The sequence below is a fragment of the Ursus arctos genome, unplaced genomic scaffold, assembly GCF_023065955.2.
Source record: "Ursus arctos isolate Adak ecotype North America unplaced genomic scaffold, UrsArc2.0 scaffold_34, whole genome shotgun sequence".
NCBI classification, from domain to species: Eukaryota; Metazoa; Chordata; class Mammalia; order Carnivora; family Ursidae; genus Ursus; species Ursus arctos.
The window spans coordinates 10959566-10983357 of record NW_026623030.1 but is presented as its reverse complement, the minus strand read 5'-3'; the positions used below and the strand labels follow the sequence as shown (position 1 = coordinate 10983357).

The window sequence follows — 23792 nt, the reverse complement described above, 5'->3', positions numbered from 1 at the left end:
TGTTTCCTCCTCTCCCAGCCTCTCCGCTTCAGAGTGTCTCTGGTAGCTTACGCCCAGCATCGGAGACTTATTAGGCCCGGAGGGGGAGACCATGGGGGCAGGAGGGAGTTTGGTATCAAGAGAAGGGAACACAGGGGCAAACAAGAGTCATGGAAGGTGAGGAAGGGTGGAAGGATCAAACTTGGAAGACATGAAAACATGTGATACAGAAATGTAGTTTATCATTTTAATTCTCTGAGAATTAAAAACTTTAAAAACATTTTAAAAACTGGTAGGCTGGTGAAGAGATCAAGGGCACTGCCTTTGTATTGAGATTTGCTTATGAGTTCAGGGAATGGGAAGAGAAAAACAAGCATGGGGGAGGTGAAATTCCCAGTAGGGAGGTGATGAAGTTTAGAGACTTTGCTGGCAGCCTGGCTTTGAGTGTGGCTGAGCCTGCAGGACCAGCCCATTTGTGTGGGGGGGGTGGGGGGGGGAGGTAGGAAAGGCTGTATGGGACCACTGCAGAACTTATAAAATCATTTTATGCTGTGTTCTTTTCCACAGCATCCTGACTTTGAGAGACTATGTACTTGACCTGGGTCACCCCTATTTGTGGGTACAGAAGCTGGGTGGCCTCCACTTCCCCAAAGAGCAGCCCCAGGTGTGTACACTGATCATTCTCCTTGGCTGAGGATCTCTACTTCCTCGTCTCCTGTACAGGCTCTGGAAAGGTTTCTGATGGCCTCTGGGGGCTTTGAATTATCAGAATGCTTTCCTTCCAGCTATGATCTATCCTCCCTCCACTCAGGATACTAAAATGTCTGAGGGCTACAAGTGTTTAGGTACCTTTTGCCTCCTCCCTGAGCCTAGTAGCTCTCTTGATCAAAGTAACTTGGGTCCTTTCTCTGGGTGCAGCATGGCTCCAGCCTCTGCCACCCTGAGTTTTATGTACAAAGATGCCAAAAATGAGGTGTCGACAGAACCCCGGGGGATCTGGCATCTTAGCAGAAGCCTTTCACAGGAACTGGCCGGGGCTCTCAAGAACCCAGCAGCTTGTTTTGTTCCTGTGGACCTCAACATCAGGCCTGTCACAGCAGGCAAACTCTGCCGTTCCCATGAGATACCCATCTCAGTGTGGGTGGTCCCGGCTGCCATAGGCAAACAGGGCCTGTGAAAGAGGCAGTGCCTGGAGGAAGGCACGGAGTACTCAGGTGTGCTGCTCACTGTCGTCCGCAGCACACGGTGATTGCCGACCACTCGCTGAGCGCCAGCCACATGGAGACCACCATGAAACTGCTGAAGACCAGGGTACAGTCCCGCCTGGCCCTCCACAAACAGTTTGCATCCCTGGGTAAGCTGGTGTTAGGACTGTGGCTTAAGGGCCACTTGGACAACACAGAGACAAAGGTGGCTTATCCTTCACTCAGATTTCTTAGATCCTGATGACACATCAAAGAGGGTTTGGTTCTTGGCTCTTGCTGAGCAGAGGTGTTGGCAGGGCCACTGGAGAGAGCTACAGGCCTATCCAGGCAGAGATCTGAGCTCCTCTCAGGGCCATCAGGGTTGTCCTAGCTCACAAAAGAGGCCCAAAGCCGTCTGGCTGGTCCAGATTAGTGGACTGGTCAGGAACAGCTTATTCTAGGTTAGCGCATGTCAGCCATTGGTGTCTATTCTACAGATGTTTAGTAGAAGCCCGGTTCATGCGTTGTAGTACTGACATTTAGCTTGAGTACAGCTGTTCAGGGATCCACCCTCTCATCCGTACCCTGAGACCTACTGAGCTGCCATCCTCCTGCTGAGGCTGAACCCCAGTGTTTTTCTAAGCTCCCAGTGATTCTGATGAGCCATTGACCACGGTGGTGGCCAGTTAGGTGTTTCTCTTCATTCAGTAAATACTTGTCAGGGGCTTAGCATGCATAAGGCACTTGTGGGCAGTGAGAGTTAAGATCTTTCTGATCTACAGTAGTCACTGTCAGGAAAGGCATTGGGTTTCCGGGACCCATCCAGAGACCGTTCCCCTCTGGGGCAGTTCTTGTACTCCACGTGGACCCATATGTCTCCAGGGCAGCATTGCTTGTCTGTCGGGCTTGCTCCCCATCAGCATTGCTCAACTTGTTTGGTCCCAAGGTTGGATGATTGTCATCCTGGACAGCGTTTACTGTGTTGGCATATTTGCAGATTGAAGCGCCAGCAGGGATTTGCCCTGGAGCAGTTCTCTAGCCCTCCTCCCTTAGAGGAACTGACACAGAACACTTCAGTCATTTCCTCCATCAAGGTCAGCTCTGAAAACAGCCCTCTCGGCTATTTGATCTAATTAACAGTCAACTGCTGCAGAGGCAGTCACTGGTTCTGGCTGCCAGGGGCTTTTTTGTTTTGCTGCCCATCATTTGCATTAAAGATAAAGCACCGTGAAAGCTGGTGCTAGGTCTGGCCGCAAGCACAGAGCAACAGGTGAACAGATTGGTGTGCCTGCATTCCTAGCACATGTCGACCATGGCACCTATCGAATGCCTCCTGTACCTGGACAGCTGGCCGGGCCATCTGAGCCCGCCAGATGATACCACTTGCCCAGTGTGGCACCTGATTGCTACCTGTAAGACCAGGTATCTTGCTTTCTTTTAGAACATGGCATTGTACCAGTTACCAGTGATTGCCAGTACCTCTTCCCTGCAAAGGTTGTCTCCCGCCTTGTGAAGTGGGTGACCATTGCCCATGAGGATTACCTGGTAAGTGGAGGAGTGACAGGGCACCCTTGCTGTCCCAAAGACCCATATCACCTTTCAGCTCCTGCCCTTCCAGCAGGGGATTTGACTGGAGGATCCAGGAGTTCATTCCTCTGTGGTAACTTATAGGAGCTGCATTTCACCAAGGACATTGTGGAGGCAGGACTGGCTGAGGACACCAATCTCTACTACATGGCACTCGTGGAAAGGGGCACAGGTAATTGCTCTTCTGATCATGGTGGTAGGCAAGGGGAGCTAGTAAGAATAAAACATTCCTGGGATGCCTGGGTGGCTCAGTCGGTTAAGCATCTGTCTTTGGCTCAGGTCGTGATCCCAGAGTCCTGGGATTGAACCCCACATTGGACTCCTTGCTCAGTGAGGAGCCTGCTTCTCCCTCTGCCTGCCACTCCCCCTGCTTCTGCTCTCTCTCTCTCTCTCTCCCTCTGACAAATAAAAATCTTTGAATGAATGAATGAATGAATGAATGAAAGAAAGAAAGAAAGAAAGAAAGAAAGGCTGATTCCCAAGAAAGAAAGAAAGAAAGAAAGAAAGAAAGGCTGATTCCCAAGGGTTGCCCAAAGAAAGCAGAAGATCCTAGAATCCTGCTGGCATGACTTAGCAAGTAGTAATGATTGTAAGAACCACTGTTCAGTGAGGACTTGTTCTGTAACACAGCCACATACATGTTTTATCTCATTTAATCCTCGTAACAGTGCTAGGAGTGATAATACAGGTATCCCCCATTTTCCTAAAGTTTGCATTCTGCCACTTTGCTTTTACAAAAAACCTACGTTAATACTTGCTTTCATTAACCAAAAGAAAGGAGGATTTTCACTTTTACAAAAAAGAAAGTCATTACTGTACTAATGTAGGTGTTTTGTAAAAGTGAAGTAGCATTAATGCTCAGAATGTGGGGGATACCCCTTGCTTTATGCCCTCTTGGCTTATGAAAGGTTATGTAGGAACACTCTACTTCTGCATAACAGGGGAAACCTGTATTCCCATTTTATAGGTGAGGATATTGAGGCTTAGTCACAAATGCAATCTGACCTCCGAGCCTGAGCTCTTAGCCCTTTGCTTTATCATTCTCTAAAAGCAGATTGCTGTTCTTCCTCCTCTTCACAGAAGGGCTGACATGTTATTCTCAGGTTGTGAAGTGTAGGGTGGCAGGACCTTCCTCCCTGTCTGCTGTTCCTGTACTCACTTTAGAGGCATCGAAAGCTGTGATTTCTCAAACTATCCTGGCACCTAATTTGCCAAGGCTTCCTGTGGAGCCGTTTTCTGGCTCTTGCCTCGGCAATCCTGGCACCTACCATTGGATCTGACCCCTGAGGCTTGGTGCTAGGGCTGCAGAGCTGAGGGATTATCTGTGATTCTAAGACAGTGCAAGAAATATAAGGAAAGGTTGCATTCTCTGATTTAGAGTTTCTCTACCCTGTGGTTTCTTCCCTTTTTTTCTTTGTGTGTTTTTAAAATACTCTGAGGAAATTAAATATTTTAGATAGAGTTGAGATCCCCTGCTTTCTACTTCATTCTCTCCCTCAGGATAGGTGACTGCTCTTTGGAATTTGTACATTTGCTTCCCAACCTTTTCCCTTTAAAAAATACTTTTACCTTGTCCCTAAATAACATAGAATACTGTTTTGAAAGGGCACAAAATATGCAGGCCAGGAAATTTATAAAGCCCCACGGGGGAAGTCAATGGAAGACATCACTCTGCTTCTTGGTTGAGCAGATGAAAGCTTATGGGGCGCCTGGGTGGCACAGCGGTTAAGCGTCTGCCTTCGGCTCAGGGCGTGATCCCGGCATTATGGGATCGAGCCCCACATCAGGCTCCTCCACTATGAGCCTGCTTCTTCCTCTCCCATTCCCCCCTGCTTGTGTTCCCTCTCTCGCTGGCTGTCTCTCTCTGTCAAATAAATAAATAAAATCTTTAAAAAAAAAAAAAAAAAAAGAAAGCTTGTAAATACAGTAAGTGTTCTAGATCCATCAGAGTGAATGTGGTAAATAAAATTTTCATAAGATGAATTGTAGAATTTGAAATTTTAAGAGTGAAATTTAAATGAATAAGTGGGCAGCATTTCCAAAAAATATAAGTCACTTTACAGTAGATCAGTTTGAAAACTGATGGATTAAAAACAAAAAATTGATGAATAGAAATAAATCCAGAAATATATGCCAACTGTTAGGACACAAACAATACAGCAGCAGAGAAAGGACTCACTTTTTATTTTATTTTTTTAATTTAATTTTTTAAATTTTATTTTATTTAAATTCAGTTAATTAATATATAGTGTATTATTAGTTTCAGAGGTAGAGTTCAGTGATTCATTGGGGTGCATATAATACCCAGTGCTCATTACATCACGTGCCCTCCTTAATGTCCATCACCCAGTTATCCCATCCCTCCACCCACCTCCCCTCCAGCAACCCTCAGCTTGTTTCCTATGATTAAGAGACTCTTATGGTTTGTCTCTCTCTCTGATTTTTCCTTACTTTATTTTTCCCTCCCTTCCCCTATGATCCTCTGTTTTGTTTCTTAAATTCTACATATGAGTGAAATCATATGATAATTGTCTTTCTCTGATTGACTTATTTCGCTTAGCATAATACCTTCTAGTTCCATCCACATCATTGCAAATGGTAAGATTTCATCTTTCTGATGGCTGAGTAATACTCCATTACATATATATATACCACATCTTTACCCATTCGTCTATTGACATCTAGGCTCTTTCCATACTTTGGCTCTTGTGGACATTGCTGCTGTGAACATTGGGGTACAGGTGCCCCTTCCGATCACTATGTTTGTATCCTTTGGGTAGGACTCACTTCTCAATAAATGTGATTGCAACTGTCAGGAAAGAATTGTCTTAATCTATACTCTCTTGTCTTCTATTGTTTGAGTTATTGGTAAGTCACAGTTCTTTTCCTTCCCCCCATAAATGATGAAAAAGGAATGGCATACTTCACCCATTGGTGGAAAGGGTAAATGTCATCCTGTGGAGAAAGGCAAAGACTGTCAACAGAGAAAAAACAAATATGTTAAAAAATACAACTACTTTGAGGAGTGCCTGGTGGTTCAGTTGGTTAAGCTTCTGCCTTCAGTTCAAGTCATGATCCCAGGGTCCTGGAATCGAGCCGCACGTTGGGCTCCCTGCTCAGCGGGGAGCCTGCTTCTCCCTCTCTCTCTATCCCTCCCCACTGCTCGTGCACATGCTCTCTCTCAAATAAATAATAGAGTCTTTAAAAAAAATACAACTATTTTCTATAAGGAGTATGAACATAGCTTTGATATCAGACAGTTCTACTTAAACTCAGCACTGCTGCCTTGCAACTGCTTGATCCTAAGGAGATTTCTGTCAGAGCCTCAATTTCTTATATATAAAATGGGGATGGTAATAATGGTACCCATCTCATAGATTCATTGCTAGGATGAAATAAAATGTGTGTAAAGAGTTTAACACAGTGCTTGGAATACAGTAAATACTCAACATACGTTGGCTATATAAAAAGTTTCACATAACCAAATACATAAAAAGAAAAGGAACAGAATAGAGAAAATATATTTGATGTAACAGCTAATACACAATATTGTTGGAAAGAAAAAACAGCCTTCACATGGGAAAATCCTTAACTTGCTGGAAAAGAAAGAAATGCCGGTTAAAACAAACTTTTGTCAAAGGAGCAAATAGAACTCTTGGGAAGGACCAGACTCTGGGGAGTCCACACACCTCTGTATCCTTGGAGGGACCAGAATCACAGGAGCTCACATTCTGCAACCTGACAATTCTACTTCGGAGATTCTAGAACAAAAATAAAAGTCAGTTTGTACCAGAATGTGCTGTGCAGTACTTGGATTAATACAAGACAAAGAGCTAGGCTCAGTGGTCCAGTGGGGAGGGTCCATGGCTGGCAAACTCGGTCTCAGAACTGGTTTTTCCTCCTTACTCCCTTCCCAGCTAAACTCCAGGCTGCTGTGGTGCTGAACCCTGGCTACTCCTCCATCCCACCCATTTTCCAACTTTGTCTGAACTGGAAAGGGGAGAAAACCAATAGCAACGATGACAACATTCGGGTAAGACCCTGCTGGGGGTGACGGAAAGAGCAGAGAGAGCCACCTTGGGAGGGGGAGGGCGGTGGCCGAACCTACTGCAGCTAAGAGCTTGGCCACTGGCATAATTCCAGGGACAGAGGGGCCTGCCAGGATTTGTAGAATTTGCTGGAGGCTGTATGGTATAGTTGAAGAAAAAACCAGCTCCATATTAACCACTTACCTAGCTTGGAGTCACCCCATTTTAAAATGGGGATAATATAAATCCTTGCCTTGAAAGGTTGTTGTCTTGGGCTTTGGTGGAAATGTGAATAAACTCAGAAGCATGGAAGTGCTGGAATGAGATGGTGTGTGAGATCATTGTAGCTGTTAATTATCATTATACCTGTTGATTTGATTCTCTAGTGGCCTTCTGGCCATGGATCATGTTTTTAATGCTAATACCTTCTGACTTAGATCTTGAGATTTCTTCTCTACACACCTCCATCTTCTTGGTTATGAGAATGTTGGGCAGGGAAAGTTACGGGTCAGAATCGGGAAGACCCTATTGTCCTGAGGAGAGGGAGCCTCAGACAGACCCGTCTGGTTTGATCTGGTGTGACGTAGCTCCTACAGAGGCCTGGCTACAGTTCTTGTGGAGCTGTCAGACCCAGCCAGTCTGAAGGTAGTGCTGAGTTTATGGCTTCCCCACCACTTAGGCCATGGAGAGCGAGGTCAACGTGTGCTACAAGGAGCTGTGCGGCCCCCGGCCCAGCCATCAGCTCTTGACCAACCAGCTGCAGCGCCTGTGTGTGCTCCTGGATGTCTACCTGGAGACTGACAGCCACGATGACAGTGTGGAGGGGCCCAAGGAGTTTCCCCAGGAGAAGATGTGTCTGCGGCTTTTCAGGTGAGGGGAGGTGTGGGAACGCTGGGGCTCTGGAGGTCTCCACCCCTGACTGTCTCAGGGACTTGGGGCAGAGATCAGAGCCTGGCACGGAGGATGTGCTTGTTCTCAGGTGTACTTGTCTTTGTTCACAGTAGAAATAAAAATTCTGTAGCCACATTTTCTGGGGAGGGCTTGCTGCCTCTTTCCTGAAACTTTCCCTGCAGCCCACTTCCTACCATCCTGGTCCAGTTGTTCTTCTCGAGCACCCTTGAAGGTGGGCCACCCACTGAGTGAGCACCACCAGACCATGAACCAAAAGGTTTCAGCTGAATTTGTATGCTTTTTTCGAAAAACAACACGGTTTGCTTTTTACTGTCCAAATAAGCTTTTAAAAACTACATAAAGCCCCACCGGTCCCAGAGTCTGCCGTAGTTTTCCTAGGATGCTCACGAGTCTGTTGAGAATGGCAGCTCTAGGCAGTTGGGAATCATGGAAGGAACCAGCTCTGAAGTAAGACAAATACAAGTACAGATCGCTGCTTTGCTGCTCACCAGCTGTGTGACCTCGGCAGAATTACTTCAGCTCTGGACCTATTTCCTAAAGGCTGACATGGAAGTATACTGTCTGGCTCATGGTGAATTAGAGATAATTCATGTAAGCTATGAGAATGGTTCCTGCACAGACAGGGGCTTACAAAATGCCATTAGGTCCTGACAGCTTGGTGTTTAGTGTGTCTGTGCTCAGGGCACTTCTAGCTACTTTTCCTTTCACTTTGGTCAGGTCCTTTCTCTCCCTTTTATCCCCTAACACATGTTCTTGTTTTTTGGGTTTTGTTTTTGTTTTTGTTTTGAGAGAGAGCGAGCGAGCCCAAGCAGGGGGAGCGGCAGGGAGAGGGAGAAACAGGCTCCCTGCTGAGCAGACAGCACCATATGGGGCTCGATCTCAGGACCGTGGGATCATGACCCAAGCCAAAGGCAGATGCTTAACTGACTGAGCCACCCAGGCGCCCACATATTCTTGTTCTTAAAGAGTTTCAAAACTCTGGAGTCCACACTGTTAGGCATTCCTTCCCCTCTGAGCAAGCAGCTGGGGAGGAATGGTGTCTGGGAGAGGGGAAGGGCTATAATCTGTTTCTAACCGGGACATCCTCCTATTCCCTGTCAGTCTAAAGGTGCCTGGTTACCTACCTCTCACCTTCTTCTCAGACAGCCAGTCCCAGCCCTTGGAAGCTGTGCCAGCATCCTCCCGCCTCCATCTGGTACCTCCACCTGGCCTGGTTCTTCATGTTATCTGATAATAACCAGTTCCAGCCCCCAAGTGGCTGCTGGGAGGTGGAGCTGGCAGCTAGGTGTTGGTAGCTTCTAGGACTTGCTCTCCCTAGTGGGTCTGTGTGAGAACTCAGTTCTTCCCACCCTCCCAGCCTGCTGTAACACATTTCCAGGGTGGAAGCTCTCACACAGCCAGTGTTTATTTTCTGTTATCTAATGGTTCCCGAAGGATCTGTTTCCTGAGGTGCTTTGTGTGTCACCCAGGCTGCACTCTATCAGGGCATTCTGGGATGGTGCTCCTTTGGCTGCTCGGATCCAATTAACTCCATGACTGGTGAGATGTGAGTTTCTTGGCCTAGTGTCCAGCTGACCACTGGTATTACGCCAAGGGGCTGGGCTGCAAAGTGCTGGCCTGGCAGCAGTTGACTGGAGGTCTGGTTCTGCCTATGGCTGGCTGCTCTCAGGCTGTGGGTTCTCCATTAGCCACATGCCTAGACTTGCCCAGGTGATTTTGTGCCCTTCTGATGTTGGGAGGTAGATGTCATTATGCTTATGAACAAGGGCTTTGGGGCCAGAAAGACATGGGTTCAGATTGCAGCTCCTACCTATGTGATGAGGGTCCGCACCTAGCCCCCTGAGCTTCAGATTCCTCATTGGTGAAAAACAGCATCCACCTCAGGTGCTATTGGGAGGATGAAATTAAACCAGATGTAGTGTGTAAAGTGCCACTTACGATGCAAGCAGAGTAAGCCCTCACTTAAGTAAGTGGTTGCATTGGTGTTGGAATAAACACCTCCTTTCTCTCATCTCTGTAATCACACACACACCCCCCTCCTTCAGACCGAGATCCATGGTGTGACCTTTAAGCTACCACTGAATGTCAGTCATAGGCAGACCGAAGAGGCCATGTAAATGGATGTCATTGGACGTCCATTGAGAGAGAGCAAGCGAGCACAAGCAGGGGGAGATGGACGGAGTGTGTAGAAGAGGCCCGTGTGTGAAATCTTGCCTGGGGGCCCAGGGCTAGGGCTGAAGCACCTGAGCCTCAGAGCACGGAGGTTGGGCCGTGATTGTCGGCCTGCCTGTGGCCAGTAGGCTCTGCTGTCAGTCCTGGTTTTGAAGTTGAGCCCTGTACTTCTGACCATAAAACCTCAGGCAAGACAGTTCACCTCCCTGAGGCTGTTTCTTCATTTGTAAAATCTATAAAATGGTAGACGTAGTATCTAAGACGTAGTAAGTATAAAGCACATAGCTCTTGGCAGGCACTTAGTGCAGATTGTTTTCACTCCTGTTTACATGGGAATCTCCCTGCAAAGGAGGATTTTCAGGGGTTTTTTTCTTTATTTTTCTTATTGTAGACATAAAACAGGGGCGCCTGGGTGGCTTAGTCAGTTAAGCGTCTGCCTTCAGCTTAGGTCATGATCCCAAGGTCCTGGGATTGAGTCCTGCATCAGGCTCCGTGCTCAGTGCGGAGACTGCTTCTCCCTCTGCTCCACCCCCTGCTCCTGTGCATTCGCTCACTCTCTCTCTTTCTCCTCTCTCTCTCCTCTCTTTCCTTCTCAAATAAACAAAATCTTGAAAAAGAAAGAAAGAAAGAAAGAAAGAAAGAAAGAAAGAGAAAAATAAATATGTTTGTTGTTAAAACATACAAATAACAATGAGCAGTTCTGTAAAAAAACTAAAAAGTGAGGGTCTCCAGAAGTGCCTGTTGTTAGTGAGGGCCTTTCCAGGTTTGTGTTCATGCATTTGCAAGCATACATTTTCACCAAAACAGTATCACACCTTACATATTGTTTTACAGTGTGCTTTTCTCACAACATTCGTGTTTCGCCCCCCAGCAGCTGCATAGTTTTTTCCCTTGTGGGGATGAATTGTGATTTATTTTGTCAGCCCAAAGCTCATGGTATTAACTGATCTCCCTTCTGTTTCTTTAGGGGTCCCAGCAGGATGAAGCCATTTAAATATAACCATCCTCAAGGATTCTTCAGCCATCGCTGACTCCCACTCAGCCTGTTGTTTTCCCCTGTGCCCGAAGTGTCGTGCCTCTACTTCTTGCTTTGGCCCACATGTGGCTCTTGATATTCTCCAAAGAGGTTTTTTTTTTATTTCTAGCCTATTAAATTGTCACTTGACCAGGTGGCCTTTGTCTTGTGGCTCCCTGGGGGTGAGAGGGGTGGGTTTGCAGTCTCAAAGGGCAGTTGGGGGCCACGGCACAGTGTGAAAGAGTTTTTGTGGATAGGCTTTCTCTAGGTGTTCAAGAAAAGCAGAACGCAGAAGATTCTGAGTCTGTAGAAAGATGCTGCCCTCTTATCCCCTCTTACCTTTCTTGTTCCTGCTTTGGGAAGGCCTCGTTATTTTGGTGTTTATTACCCTAAGTCCCTGCCGTTAGGAGGTGGCAGGGAAAGCCCAGTGAGCATAGCCCAAAAAGCAAAAGCTCCTCTTTCCCCTCCCCTCACTCCCTCCACTAACTTTGTCAGTGCCTTCATTGTCCAGATTCTCTCTGATTGTTGGATTTTATAAATATCTGACAGTGCAGCACAAAGAGAAGACAGATACAAGGAATAATTGTAAATATTGCAACGTTTTGCGAAGTCCGTGAGAATGATGTTGGAGAATCACATGTAGAGCTGCCAGCTAGTGAGGCTCTGGCAGAGTGAGCCCACGTGCCATTGAGGAGAATCTTCGTGGTGAGGACATGATAAATGCCTCAAAAAATAATGGTTTGACTCTCAAAGAATTAAGAGAAGTCCTAGGGAAGTCGATTAAACCCGTATTTTCAAAAGGACCTCCTTTATAATTATGCAAAAGTCAAACAAAGTGAAGGATGGCATGAAGTGTTCTTGGACAGTTTTGTCAGAAAAGTTATTCCCCATCCCCTCAAAAAGAAAATCCGTATTCAATTCATTATTTGTTTAAGAAATAAGATATAAAGCTGGAAAAATATTTAAGAATTATTACAGGGGCACCTGGTGGCTCGGTTGGGCATCTGTCTGCAGCTGTGGTCATGATCCCAGGGTCCTGGGATTGAGCCCCACGTTGGGCTCCCTGCTCATCAGGGAGCCTGCTTCTCCCTCTTCCCCCTGCTTGTGCTCTCTCACTATCTCTTTCTCTCTATCTCTCTCTCTCAAATAAATAAAATCTTAAAAATAAATTAAAAAAAGAATTATTACATACTTGGGGCACCTGGCTGGCTCAGTCAGAAGAGCATGCAACTCTTGGTTCAGGGTCATGAGTTTGAGCCCCACGTTGGGTGTAGAGATTACTAAAAAATAATAATAATAATAAACTTTTTAAAAAAGAATTATTATGTACTTGTAAGTTATCTGTAAAGTTTTTCAACTACAAGATGAAAATCTACTCTTGTAGCCATTTTTAATATATATGAAGTTTATTTTTTGTGACAGTCTCGATCAAGTGGCTTTTTTCTCCCACAACATACTTTGAACTTTGTTCAAACTTTGTGCATGTGTTCATTCTCCATAGACTTTTACTGGTTATCCTTGGATAATATGGGCCTCAGGTATAAGAGCTGTTTCCTCCTGTTCTCTCGGCTGATCACTGAGCATCCCAGTGATAAGGATTTCCTGAGAAAGAACTAGGAGACTCCTGGGACTGCCAGGCCCTTCATTTTATAGATGGAAGCCTGACCCCTTGAAGAAAGAAAAATGTCACCTCTGGTGGCTCTTTTAATGACTGCCACCACCTCTGCCTCTCTTCCTCGGCCTACATCATTCCTTTGAATTCAGAGGCAGATGCTCTCCTGCCCAGTGGTCCTCAAACTTCAGTATGTGTGAATCCCCCATCCCAGGAGGGGATTAAAAACAGATTCCCATGCCTCAGTCTTTAATATTGGGCCTCCGTTGACCTAAGTGGGCCCAGGAAGTATATTTTTAACAAGCTCCCCAGGTGCACGTTGCCCTAGTCTCTTTTTGGAAGTGGCTGTACTTTCTTCCCTTCCTTCATTTTTCTTGGTGACTCCTCATATAATGCAGGAGGGCCTGATTCTCTGCAAGCAGCTCCCCATCTTCTGTCTTCCATACCTTGGAAAGCAGTTTGAACCTCCCTTTGTGTGAGGCTTTCATTCCACATAGTGTGATCTCTTTGTCTTTTCCCTGACCTACTTGCCTGGACTCTGTCCCTGGCAGCATCCCCTTGGTCTGGCCACCTTCAGGCCCTGTGTCTCACCGCCTGTGCTGAATAAGATTGAAATAGGGCCTAAAAATAGTTCCTTTAATGGCCCCTGCATTGCGGCTTCCACTGTTCTTGGCTGGAAGTCAGCCAAACTGACTCAGCACAAAAGCTTGTCTCCGATAGCTGGGACAAGGTTGCAAAGACAGCTTGTGAGCACTGCGGAAAGGCTCTCCTTTCTGGGCCAGGGATGTCAGAGTCTGTCACCCTCCAGAAGAGATTTTCTCTCTTCAAAGGAGCTGGCTGAACAAAGAAATTCTTTGCCCGTAAGGAGAAGGGTTTTCACACTAGTGAGAAGCCCAGGACAGTCCAGCCCCTTTGAGCTACTTAAACAGCATTTGTGCTTCCAGTTGGCAGATTAGGAGAAGGGCCTGGCTTGGGAGGACCTTGAAGCTTCCTCCTCAACTAGAATTGGCCTTGGCCTTCCCTGGGGCACATCCAGAGAGCAATCCCTTTCTGTCATCCTCCCACACCTGGGACCTAGCCTAGGTTTCTTACGTTTCTTATCTTTTTATATATTATTTTTTAAATTGAATTGAATTGAATTTTTTTTAAGTAATCTCTATGCCCAACATTGGGCTTGAACTCACCACCCCAAGCTCAAGTCACATGCTCTACTGGCTGAAGCAGCCAGGTACCCCTCCTTGCCTTTTTAAAGCTACCATCCATGTTCTTGATTTCTTTGTATATTCTAGTCTCTCCTTTACTTTCTTCCCAGCTTGCTCTCTCCTGTTTTCTCTACAAATAAATCCAAAAGCCTTGCTTTATTTTAAGGGTGTTCCTGCAGATCACTGTGGGAAAATGGCTAAAAGTCCTATCATGGGAAGGAGCAGAGCTGCCAGACTGCCAAAGGAACTTTCTCCTTGTCTGTAGCCCCAACTCTGTCCTTTCCATGGTGTTCAGCAGTCTCTGTTGAGAACTGGTGTTAAGCATCTATTTTGGGTCAGGCCCTGTGCTAGTCACAATTTTCCATTCACTGTCCTATTTAATTACAACAGGCCACCAAAAATGCATGTTCCCTTCATTTTTACAGATGAGGAAACTGAGGCTCAGAGGGCTAAATGACATGTTTGTGCCAACAGGCTTTGAGCTGCACACCCAGGGTGAGCTGTCAGCAGGTCTGTCTGTCTCCAAGGTTTTCCTTTTCGTAAGAGTAGCTCCGGGCCCAACAGCATAGTTGCAGGCTGGCTCTCTTGCTGGGCCATTTGTCCATTTCAGCAACAAGTACACCAAGAGCACTGTGGTGGTCAAGACTTACAGCATAGGGGCGCCTGGGTGCTCAGTCGGTTGGGCGTCTGCCTTTGGTTTAGGTCATGATCTCAGAGTCCGGGGATGGAGCCTGCTTCTCCTTCTCCCTCTCTGCTGTTCACCGTGCTAGTGCTCTCTCTCAAATAAATAAATAAAATCTTGAGAAAGAGTTACAGCTTAGTGTCAGGCTAACCTATCGGGTCCTTATTCCACACTTGAGCAATTGTACGACCTTGGGCAGGTTGCTTGACTCTAAGCTTTGGGGGTCCCCATCTGCAACTGGGAGTGGTTGTAGGGATTAAGCATCAACTCTCAGCATGTGCCCAACACCTAGCATTGCTCAGCAAAGGGGAAAGATTCTTTTTTTTTTTTTTTTTTTTTAAAGATTTTATTTATTTATGTGACAGAGAGACAGCCAGCGAGAGAGGGAACACAGCAGGGGGAGTGGGAGAGGAAGAAGCAGGCTCATAGCGGAAGAGCCTGATGTGGGACTCGATCCCGGATCGCCAGGATCACGCCCTGAGCCGAAGGCAGACGCTTTAACGACTGCGCTACCCAGGCGCCCCAAGGGGAAAGATTCTTATCCTTGCCCTCCAGGCCTGGAGAAAAGACCTCTTAAATGAGGAAGGCCTTTGCTGCCTGATTCGCCATTCCGTGGCCAGAGGGTTCCCAGGCTGTGGAAGCCCAGCTCTCTCTGGTCCAGTCCCTCCTTGCCAGCAGCACTTCCATCGGGTGTGACTAAGCTGGCCTCTGCCCTCCGTTGGAGCCAAGCTCTCATTACCTGTCACTAGGACAACTACATCTGTTCCCACTGTCTGTGGGCCTGTGTCCTGGTTCCCACCAGAGGGTCACCTCAACTTTCTGGGCTCTTGCCACACCCTCTCCTAACTTGGCTTTCTCACTACCTCCACAGATGACCTAAACGGAGAAAGGAAACAACACTACCCACTGGGGCTGGTAGAAGACCCTCAGAGTACATTTGTGCAATGAGTGAATAGATGGAGAGATCCCAAAATATTTTAAAGATGGACCCAGTCTAAAAAGTTGAAATACAAAGTCCTGCATGAAGGACCTAAAACCAGTCACATGACTAGTACAATATTTATTTCCCACTGTATTCAGAATAACCACTCATGGGCTGGGTATTTTGTAATTTCCACTTTCATACGTATTTGTTTTCTTACTTTGTTTTGTACACCATAGTGTACACAATTCTTAATTTGATTTTTAGAATAAGTAATTTATTCACAAGTTTCAGAAACCACAAAGCGTAAGAAGTGAAAATACAGTGAAAGGTTTTACCATCAATCTTATCCCCTACCTGCCCAGTTTCCATCTCTCTCACAAATAAGCCACCAACTTGCTTACTTTCTTTTGTATCCTTTCAAATTCTTTAAGCAAGCACAAATTATTTTTCCATTTTTGCGTAAAATACCATGCTACATACATTGTTTTGCATCTTGATTTTTTTCAAATCTTAGACATTCTTCCATATCAGTCCAGGTATAAAGAGCTTCCTCATTCTTTACAGCTGCATACTATCCCATTCAATGGAATGCCATAATTTATTTTATTATTTTTTTAAATATTTTATTTATTTATTTATTTATTTATTTATTTGGCAGCACAAGCAGGGGGAGGGGCAGAGGGAGAGGGAGAAGCAGACTCCCTGCTGAGCAGGGAGCCCAACTCAGGGCTCCATCCCAGGACCCTGGAATCATGACCTGAGCCGAAGGCAGGAGCTTAACTGACTGAGCCACCCAGGCGCCCCTTGATACATATATTTTTTAAGCAAAAAAGAATTTATTGACTCAAGTAACTAAGAAGTTCACTGGATGACTTAAGGCACAGCTCAATTGGGCTGTTTAAATGGTTCATCAGGACTTAAACACTGGCCGTAATTCCAAGGTCCTTTCTTTGCTGTTGTTTATTCTCGGGGTGGCCTTTCGCAGAGCTTCTTTCCATCAGTAGCTTCTACAGCAGTATTGGAATTGGCTTTCATTGGATAGACTTGCATCCTGTGCAAATCTCTGAACTAATCACAGAGGCCAGGGGACAGTATATGACGGGCCATGTCTGACACATGTACATCTCTGGGTCCTGGGTCCATGAACACCCAAACCACATGGCCTATATTAGGTTTCTGTGGGTGCTGTAACAATTTACTACAAACTTGCTGGCTTAAAACAACACAGATTGATTTCTCTTAACTATTCTGGAGGTCAGAAGTCTGAAATCCATTTCACTGGGCTAAAGTCAAGATTTTGGTAGGGCTGGTTCCTTCTGGAGGCTCAAGGACAGAATATTTCCTTGCTTTTTCCAGCTCCTAGAGTTGGCTTGTGGTTCATTCCTCCATCTTGAAAATGCATCACTCCAGTCTCTGCTTCTATCATCACATCACTTCCTCCTCCAGCTCTGACACCTGCTCCCTCTAGTAAGGAACCTTGTGATGACAATGGGCCCATCTGGATAATCCAGGATAATCTCCCATCTCAAAACCCTTGACTTAATCAAATCTACAAAGTCCTTTATGCCATATATGGTAACATTCACAGGTTCCAGGGATTAGGAGATGATATCTTTGGAAGACCATTATTCCTATTCCATGGCCTAAGTGGGGAGATGTGGTTTCTCTTTTCATCAGAAAAAAAGAGAATGGAGACTAGGGAGGCAAAAGCCAATGGAGGCCCACTAGGATGGAACATATAACATATTTTATTATGCAACCATTTGTGTTTTACTCTTCAGTACTTGTTTTCCCACTAGACTGTGTGCTCCAGAAAAGGCAGAAACATAGTTCTATTTTGCTCGCCTCTACATCACCAGGGTATCACACAAGGTTGATACACAACAGGAGATCAATATTTCTTGAGTGAATTAACACATGAAGTTTAGAGTCTGTTAGAAGATTAAAGTGAAATGTTAAATTTAATAAGTAAACTCAGATTTGGGGCAGCAAGAAAGGCAGAAAACTATTTTTATAGTCATTAATGCACTATATAAGTCTGACATCTATATATGATTGTTAAAGAATCTTCAGGCTTTAGCAAAAACCAAGCAGTGAAAACACCTCCTTCCCCATACCTTCATCATAGTTGGTATTACAACCTTCAGGATAGACTATTCCCAGAAAGAAGCCAGGCACAAAAGGTCACATATTGTATGATTCCTTTTATATAAATGTCCGGAATACATAAATCCATTGAGACAGAAAGCAAAGTAGTGATTATCAGGAGCAGGGGTGGGAGGAATGGGAAAGACTGCTTAATGGGTAAGGGATATCCTTCTGGAAATAGATAGTGGTAGTGGTTGTACAACATTATGAATGTACTAAGTATCACTAGTGGTGAATTTTCTGTGTGTTTTGCCACAATTTTTTAAATCAATTGAGGTGAAATTCATATGGCATAAAATTAGCCATTTTAAAGTGAATCATTCAGTGATTAATTACTTTCCTTATGTTGAACTATCATTTCTGGGATAAATCCTACTTGACGATGGTGTATAATCTTGTTACTATGTTGTTGGATTGGATTTGCCTAGGATTTTGTTGAGGATTTTTGCGTCTTCATTCATAAGGGATATTCTGTGGTTTTGTTGTGGTTCTTTGTGTGCTTTGTATTAGGGTAATGCAGGCCTCTGAGACTGAATTAGGAAGTATTCCCTCTTTTTTTTTTTTTTTTTTGAGAAGGATGGGTGTTAATTATTCTCTAAATGTTTGGTAGAATTCACTAGTGAAGCCATCTAGGTCTGAACTTTTCTTTGTGGATAGTTTTGAAATTACTAATTTAATCTCTATTTGTGGTAGATCTATACAGATTTTCTGTTTTTTTTTTTTCTTGAGTCTAATTTCAGTAGTTTGTGTCTTTTTAGGAATTTGTCCATTTAATCTAAATTATCTAATTATTAGGCATGCAGCTGTTCACAGTAGTCCCTTATAGTCTTTTTTATTTCTGTAAGTTTGGTACTAATGTCCTCTCTTTCATTCCTGATTTTAGCAATTTGGGTGCACTCTTTTTTTCTTCATCAGTCTAGCTAAAGGTTTGTCAATTTGGTTGATCTTTCAAAGAGTCAACTTTTAGTTTCTGATTTTTCTTTTATTTTTTTATTCTTATATTATTAAGTTCCACTCTAATCCTGCTTTGAGTTTAGTTTTCTATTTCCATCCTTAATCTTAAAGTGGAAAATTAGGTTATCTATTTGAAAACCTTCTTCCTTTTAAATATAGGCATTTGCAACTATAACTTTTCCTCTAAGCATTGCATTAACTGCATCCTGTAAGTTTCCATATGTTTTGTCTTTATTTGCATTCAGCTCAAAGTATTTTCCAATTTCCCCCATGATTTCTTCTTTGATTTTTTGGTTATTTAGAAATGTGTTCTTTGATTTGCATATATTTTTGAATTTTCTAAATTTCTTTGTATATATTCCGTTGTGATCGGAGAACAGACTTTGTCCTATTTCAATCTTTTTAAATTTGCTGAGGCTTGTTTTTGGCCTAATATATGGTCTGTCCTGGAGGACAGTTCATGTGCACTTGCATGGAGTGTTCTATAGATATCTGCCAGGTCCCATTGATATAAATTATTTTTAACATTACAAACTAGTTTGGGGCACCTGGGTGGCTCAGTTGAGCATCTGCCTTCAGCTTGCATCATGGCCTCAGAGTCCTGGGATTGAGCCCTGCAGTGGGCTCCCTGCTCAGTGGTGGGTCTGCTTCTCCCTCTCCCTTTGTGATCTCTCTCGTTCTCTCTCTCTCTCAAATAAATAAAAACAATTTTTTTAATTAAAAAAAAGTTTTCTTTTTGATGCAAAATGTTTACTAATGTAAATGTGATTTAACTTATTTAGCCATTCTCCTATTATTATATATTCAGGGTACTTTCCATTTTTCCAAAATATAAACAAAGCTGAAGTGAATATATTTTGTATTTGAATATTTCTGTATAGACCTGAGTATTAATTTAGGATACAGTCCCCAAAGTGGCACACTTTGGTTAGAGTATCTCAGCTTTTAAGCTTCTGATGTATCATTAGATTGATTTCCAGGAAGGTTTTGTCCATTTTCATTACAACCGTTAGTTCCAGAAAATGCAGGTTTCTCTGCATACCCACTAACACTGGGTATTATTGCTGATTTGGATCTTCTGCTACAGACATTTATCATTCTTACTGCCCAGCATCCACTCCTTTTTCTTCTGATAACAGTACCTCTAACTTCCTTTGGGAACCACACCTCCCAAACTCTCAATTTCAGTGTGAGGGGTCTGACATGTTTCCCCAGCTCCAGGCATGAGCAAGTGACCATGGCCTAGCTCATCAGTGTCCTGTGCTATGCCCAGAGAGGAGCACGTGACCTTAACAGCCCAATGAGAACCAATCCCTGGGCTTTACCTGAAATATTGAACAAGAATTCTCTCCCCACCCCAAGTTGGCTCAACTGGTGGCATGTAAGCCTGAAGCTGGGGACCACGGGGAGAGGTCCTGCCTGAGAATGAAGCCCACACAAAAGAAAACAGCCAAGAGGTAGAGAAAGAAGTGGCACCATCTCGAGGAACAGCATTTGAGAATTCCCCCTGGATCTAGCTTTATCTGAAGCAAGTCAGCCTTCTTGAACTCTTGGTTGTATAAGCCGATATATTTATCATTATTAATTCACAGTAGCAATAGTATTTTGCTTAAACTTGTTTGATGCTGTTTTGACTACTTGCAGCAGAAATAATGCTGATGAATATGGGAACCTCCAGTGCATCCCCTCAGGAGCTGCTGGTCAGAATTCTCTGGAACATTGCTGTGGAGTAATCAGTGCTGCCCCCTAAAAAAGTTCTGCCTCTTCTCCCTCTAGCACTTAGTAAGACTGCTCTGATGTTAGATATAACTGTGAATTGCTTTGGGCAGGGCAATGTTGCCCGAAGAGACCTGTATCACTTCCAGGTAGGACTTTTAAGGGCCTGTGGCTGGTTTGTCACATTCTCTCTCCCCTGCCTCAGTGAACTTGGAAGCCTGGATCTAGATGGATCACCTCTTAGCTTGGTTCTTGAGTGACCACTATGAACGGAGACCCCTGCTGACCCCCACTGGATGTGTAGCGTGAGTGAGAAAGATGCTTTCTTTGGGTTAAGCCACTGAGATGTAGTTGTTTATTCTCATAGACAGAACCTAACCTAGCCTTTCTGAAACAATTCCCCTGGGGAAAAAATGAAGGATGTTTTTCATCAACCCAGCTATGTTTGCTGAGCCAACAGCTAGTCAGCAGGAAGGGCACATCCCAAAGCAGTCAGCCTCTTTTCATGTATCGTCTGTATCCCCCAGGCCCTTGACATCTGACAAGCAATTTCTTAGCAAGTTGACTCTATTGGTTTTTCCCAAGGTTTGTTATCCTCCCAGAGGGAGAATTATTTTGTTTGGCAGATGGTTAAAGTTAGTCCTAGTTGGTATCTGGCCAGCTAATCCTGCCTACAGCACTAGGGGCATTTCCACTTAGGGCAAAGAGGAGGAATGGTGGGGCCAGGTCCTTTTGCCCTGCCTGTGCCACTTGGGGTCACCATGAGAATGATACCATGGAGGAAGGCTGGGGCTTTTGGCATTCCAAATACAGCCTCTGGTTTGGGGTGGCCATGTAATATGTCAGGAGGCAGAATGGCAAGGAAAAGAAGAGCCTGGGCTTTGTGGTGAGACAGGTTCAAATTTAAACCCAGCCTCCACGTCTTTCTGGCTCTGGGACTTTGGGCAAAGTCACCTCTCTGAGCCTCAGTTTTCTCGACTGAGACATGCAGGTTCAATAGTGCTCATTTCATTGGGCTGTTGTTAGACTGTGGGTATAAAATGTGTAGGCTAGCACCCAGTCCTTGTAAAGTGCTCGCTACGTGGTGATCGTGATGGTACCAAAGCCGATGACCTGGATTCTAATCTAGACAAGCCCCTTCTTGTCTCCTGTGGACACTGGCTGAGTCAAAGATACTTAAGAGCCCTTGTATTTTGAATGCTTATCATGTCTTCCCTGTGATTTCAAAACCGAGAAAGTATATATATTCTAAATAAGGGTCACTGAAGGCAATTTTTAAAAAATCAGACTCTAAAAAATTAATACCCAGGTAATTCGTATTTTCTCTATAGAACAAATAAGAAAGCAAAACTCTGCTATCAACTTGGCCTTAGGCAGGCTCCTGCCCCTCTCCCCTCAGTTTCCTCATCTGTATAGTAAGGAGATTGGGCTAGAAGCTGCTTTGGGCCCTGTTGGCTTTGACTGTTTGCGATCTGCTTACAATGACACGTAGGGACATCTGCCTCTCTCTGGCCTTCATGTACTTTATCCTCGACTCCAGGTCTTAGGTTCTGATATCTGGTATTTGCTTTATGTTTTTAGGCCTATGCAATTTCTTGATGTATCAATTTTTTAAAAAGATTTTATTTATTTGAGAGAGAGAGAGCATGAGCAGGGGGAGAAGCAGAGGAAGAGGGAGATAATCTCTAGCAGACTCCATGCTGAGCACAGAGCCCAACGTATGTCCCATCCCAGGACCCTGAGATCATGTATGACCTGAGCCAAAACCAAGAGTCAGACACTTAAACCAACTGAGCCACCCAGGCACCCACTGATATATCATTTTTTTAAAGACTTTATTTTGAAGTAATTTTATTTATTTTTTATTTTTTTAAGATTTTATTTTTAAATAATCTCTACACCCAACATGGGCCTTGAACTCATAACCCCGAGATCAAGAGTCACGTGCTCCACTAACTGAACCAGCCAGGTTCCCCCACTCCTTTAAGATTTTACATTTTGAAGTAATTTTAAATTTACTGCAAAGTTGCAGAGACAGCACAGTAAGTTCCTGAACACCCTCACCCAATTCCTTGTAATATCCACATCTGTGTGATCATGGTACATTTGTCAGAACAAAGAGAATATTGGTACATTACTTTAACTGAATGACGGACTGTATTTGGAGTTCATTGCTTTTTCCACTAATGTTTTAGGATTCAATGCAGGGTACCACATTGCACTGAGTCATCACGTCTCCTTAGTCTCCTCTAGTCTGATAGTTTCTTGGTCCTTCGATTTATAAATTTTAAGCATTTCCTCCAGACTGGTATGAGAGATGAGTGTTTTTGATCAATTATACACCCTATTTTCCCTTTCCCCATCTTTCCCTTATATTTATCTTACCTTTTTGGTATAATCTGTATTTATTGCTTTTTTTTTTTTTTTTTTTTTTAAGATTTATTTATTTGAGAGAGAGAGAGAATGGGGGAGGGGAGGAGCAGAGAGAGTCCCAAGCAGATCATTTGGTTTCTAGCATAGTTACCAGCCCCCCTCAGTCACTACATTATTCAGAACCCTTCCAGTTGCATATGACAGAGCCATATCCTAAATGATCTTTGGCAAAATTTTATCAGCTCAAAGAATGGACAATAAGCCATGGAAAGGAACATCAGAATCAAGGACCTGAAATCTACAATGACTCTCTGGGTATCTTATCTCTGTCCATCTCTCTTTCTCACGGACTTTTCCACAAGGCTGGAAAACGGGTGCCTCATAGCTACTACTGATTCCCTTAGCCACCCACCCCCCACAAAGAGAAAACTGCCAGCCAATCCGGTCCCAAATTTGAAATACCAGGAAGAGTTCTCATTGGCTCACCTAGAGTCGGGTGGCCATTCTTGGACCAATCACCAGTGACCAGTGGGAGAGGGCAATTAGAAAACATGGTGGCTCTGAGAACCACCTGGTTGGGGCAGGGAAAGAAGCAACTCCCAGGAAAAGTGCTAAAAGCAAACACAAAGTTGGAAACTACACAAGAATTTTAAACTTAAGACCCCACATAAATCCGTAAGAACACATCTTTCAAAATCATCTCTGGAGAAGTATGTTGGAGTCCAATTAAGTGACTACTGACAGATTGTTCCCAGTGGTGGTGACTGTAGTTTTCACTCCAGGTGAATTAGCAACATATGGCCCCTCATTCAGAAGACTTATCCCTCCTTACAAAACAGTACATGGTAGAGCTCCATAGACTGTTTACTATCCATAGTACCTCACCCTTTCTCAGGCTTCAAGGTGCATCAGAATCAAGTGGGAGTTGGTAGAGCGTGTACTTTCCCAAGCCCACCCCTCAGATTTTGATTCAATGGTGTAGGGTGGAATCAAGGAATCTGCATTTCTGTACGGCTCCCAGGTGATACTAATGTAGGTGATCCGTGGACCACGCCGAGAAACCACGCACCAGGCCACCTACCTACAAAATCATAAAAATAAAGCACCTAGCACATTGCCTGGCGCACGGTTTGTGTCCAGGAGATAGCGCAAGAGAGGCCACGTTAACTGGTCCCATACCTGCACGAGACCTCTGATGCTCACTCAGTCCTCTGTTGTCTTGAGTGCGACATCTAGACTTCCCCTGGCCCTGTCCCCCAGCCTGCCTGGGAGAAGAGAATAAACAACAGCAGAAACATTTTCA

General features: G+C 44.5%; 1 protein-coding gene across 8 annotated transcripts in view; it reads left to right on the top strand.

The window, feature by feature from the left end:
• Window positions 1-11032, top strand: part of THOC5 (THO complex subunit 5) — a 34573-nt gene extending 23541 nt beyond the window's left edge. For all 8 annotated transcript variants that reach the window (XM_044378988.3, XM_026484768.4, XM_026484765.4 and 5 more), the window contains 7 exons: window positions 547-643; window positions 1219-1333; window positions 2605-2708; window positions 2835-2922; window positions 6668-6783; window positions 7458-7648; window positions 10830-11032. In XM_044378988.3, the coding sequence (XP_044234923.1) occupies window positions 547-643; window positions 1219-1333; window positions 2605-2708; window positions 2835-2922; window positions 6668-6783; window positions 7458-7648; window positions 10830-10893 (775 nt within the window). In that variant the 3' untranslated portion in view covers window positions 10894-11032. The remainder of the gene's footprint in view (window positions 1-546; window positions 644-1218; window positions 1334-2604; window positions 2709-2834; window positions 2923-6667; window positions 6784-7457; window positions 7649-10829) is intronic.
• Window positions 11033-23792: the final 12760 nt, after the last annotated feature.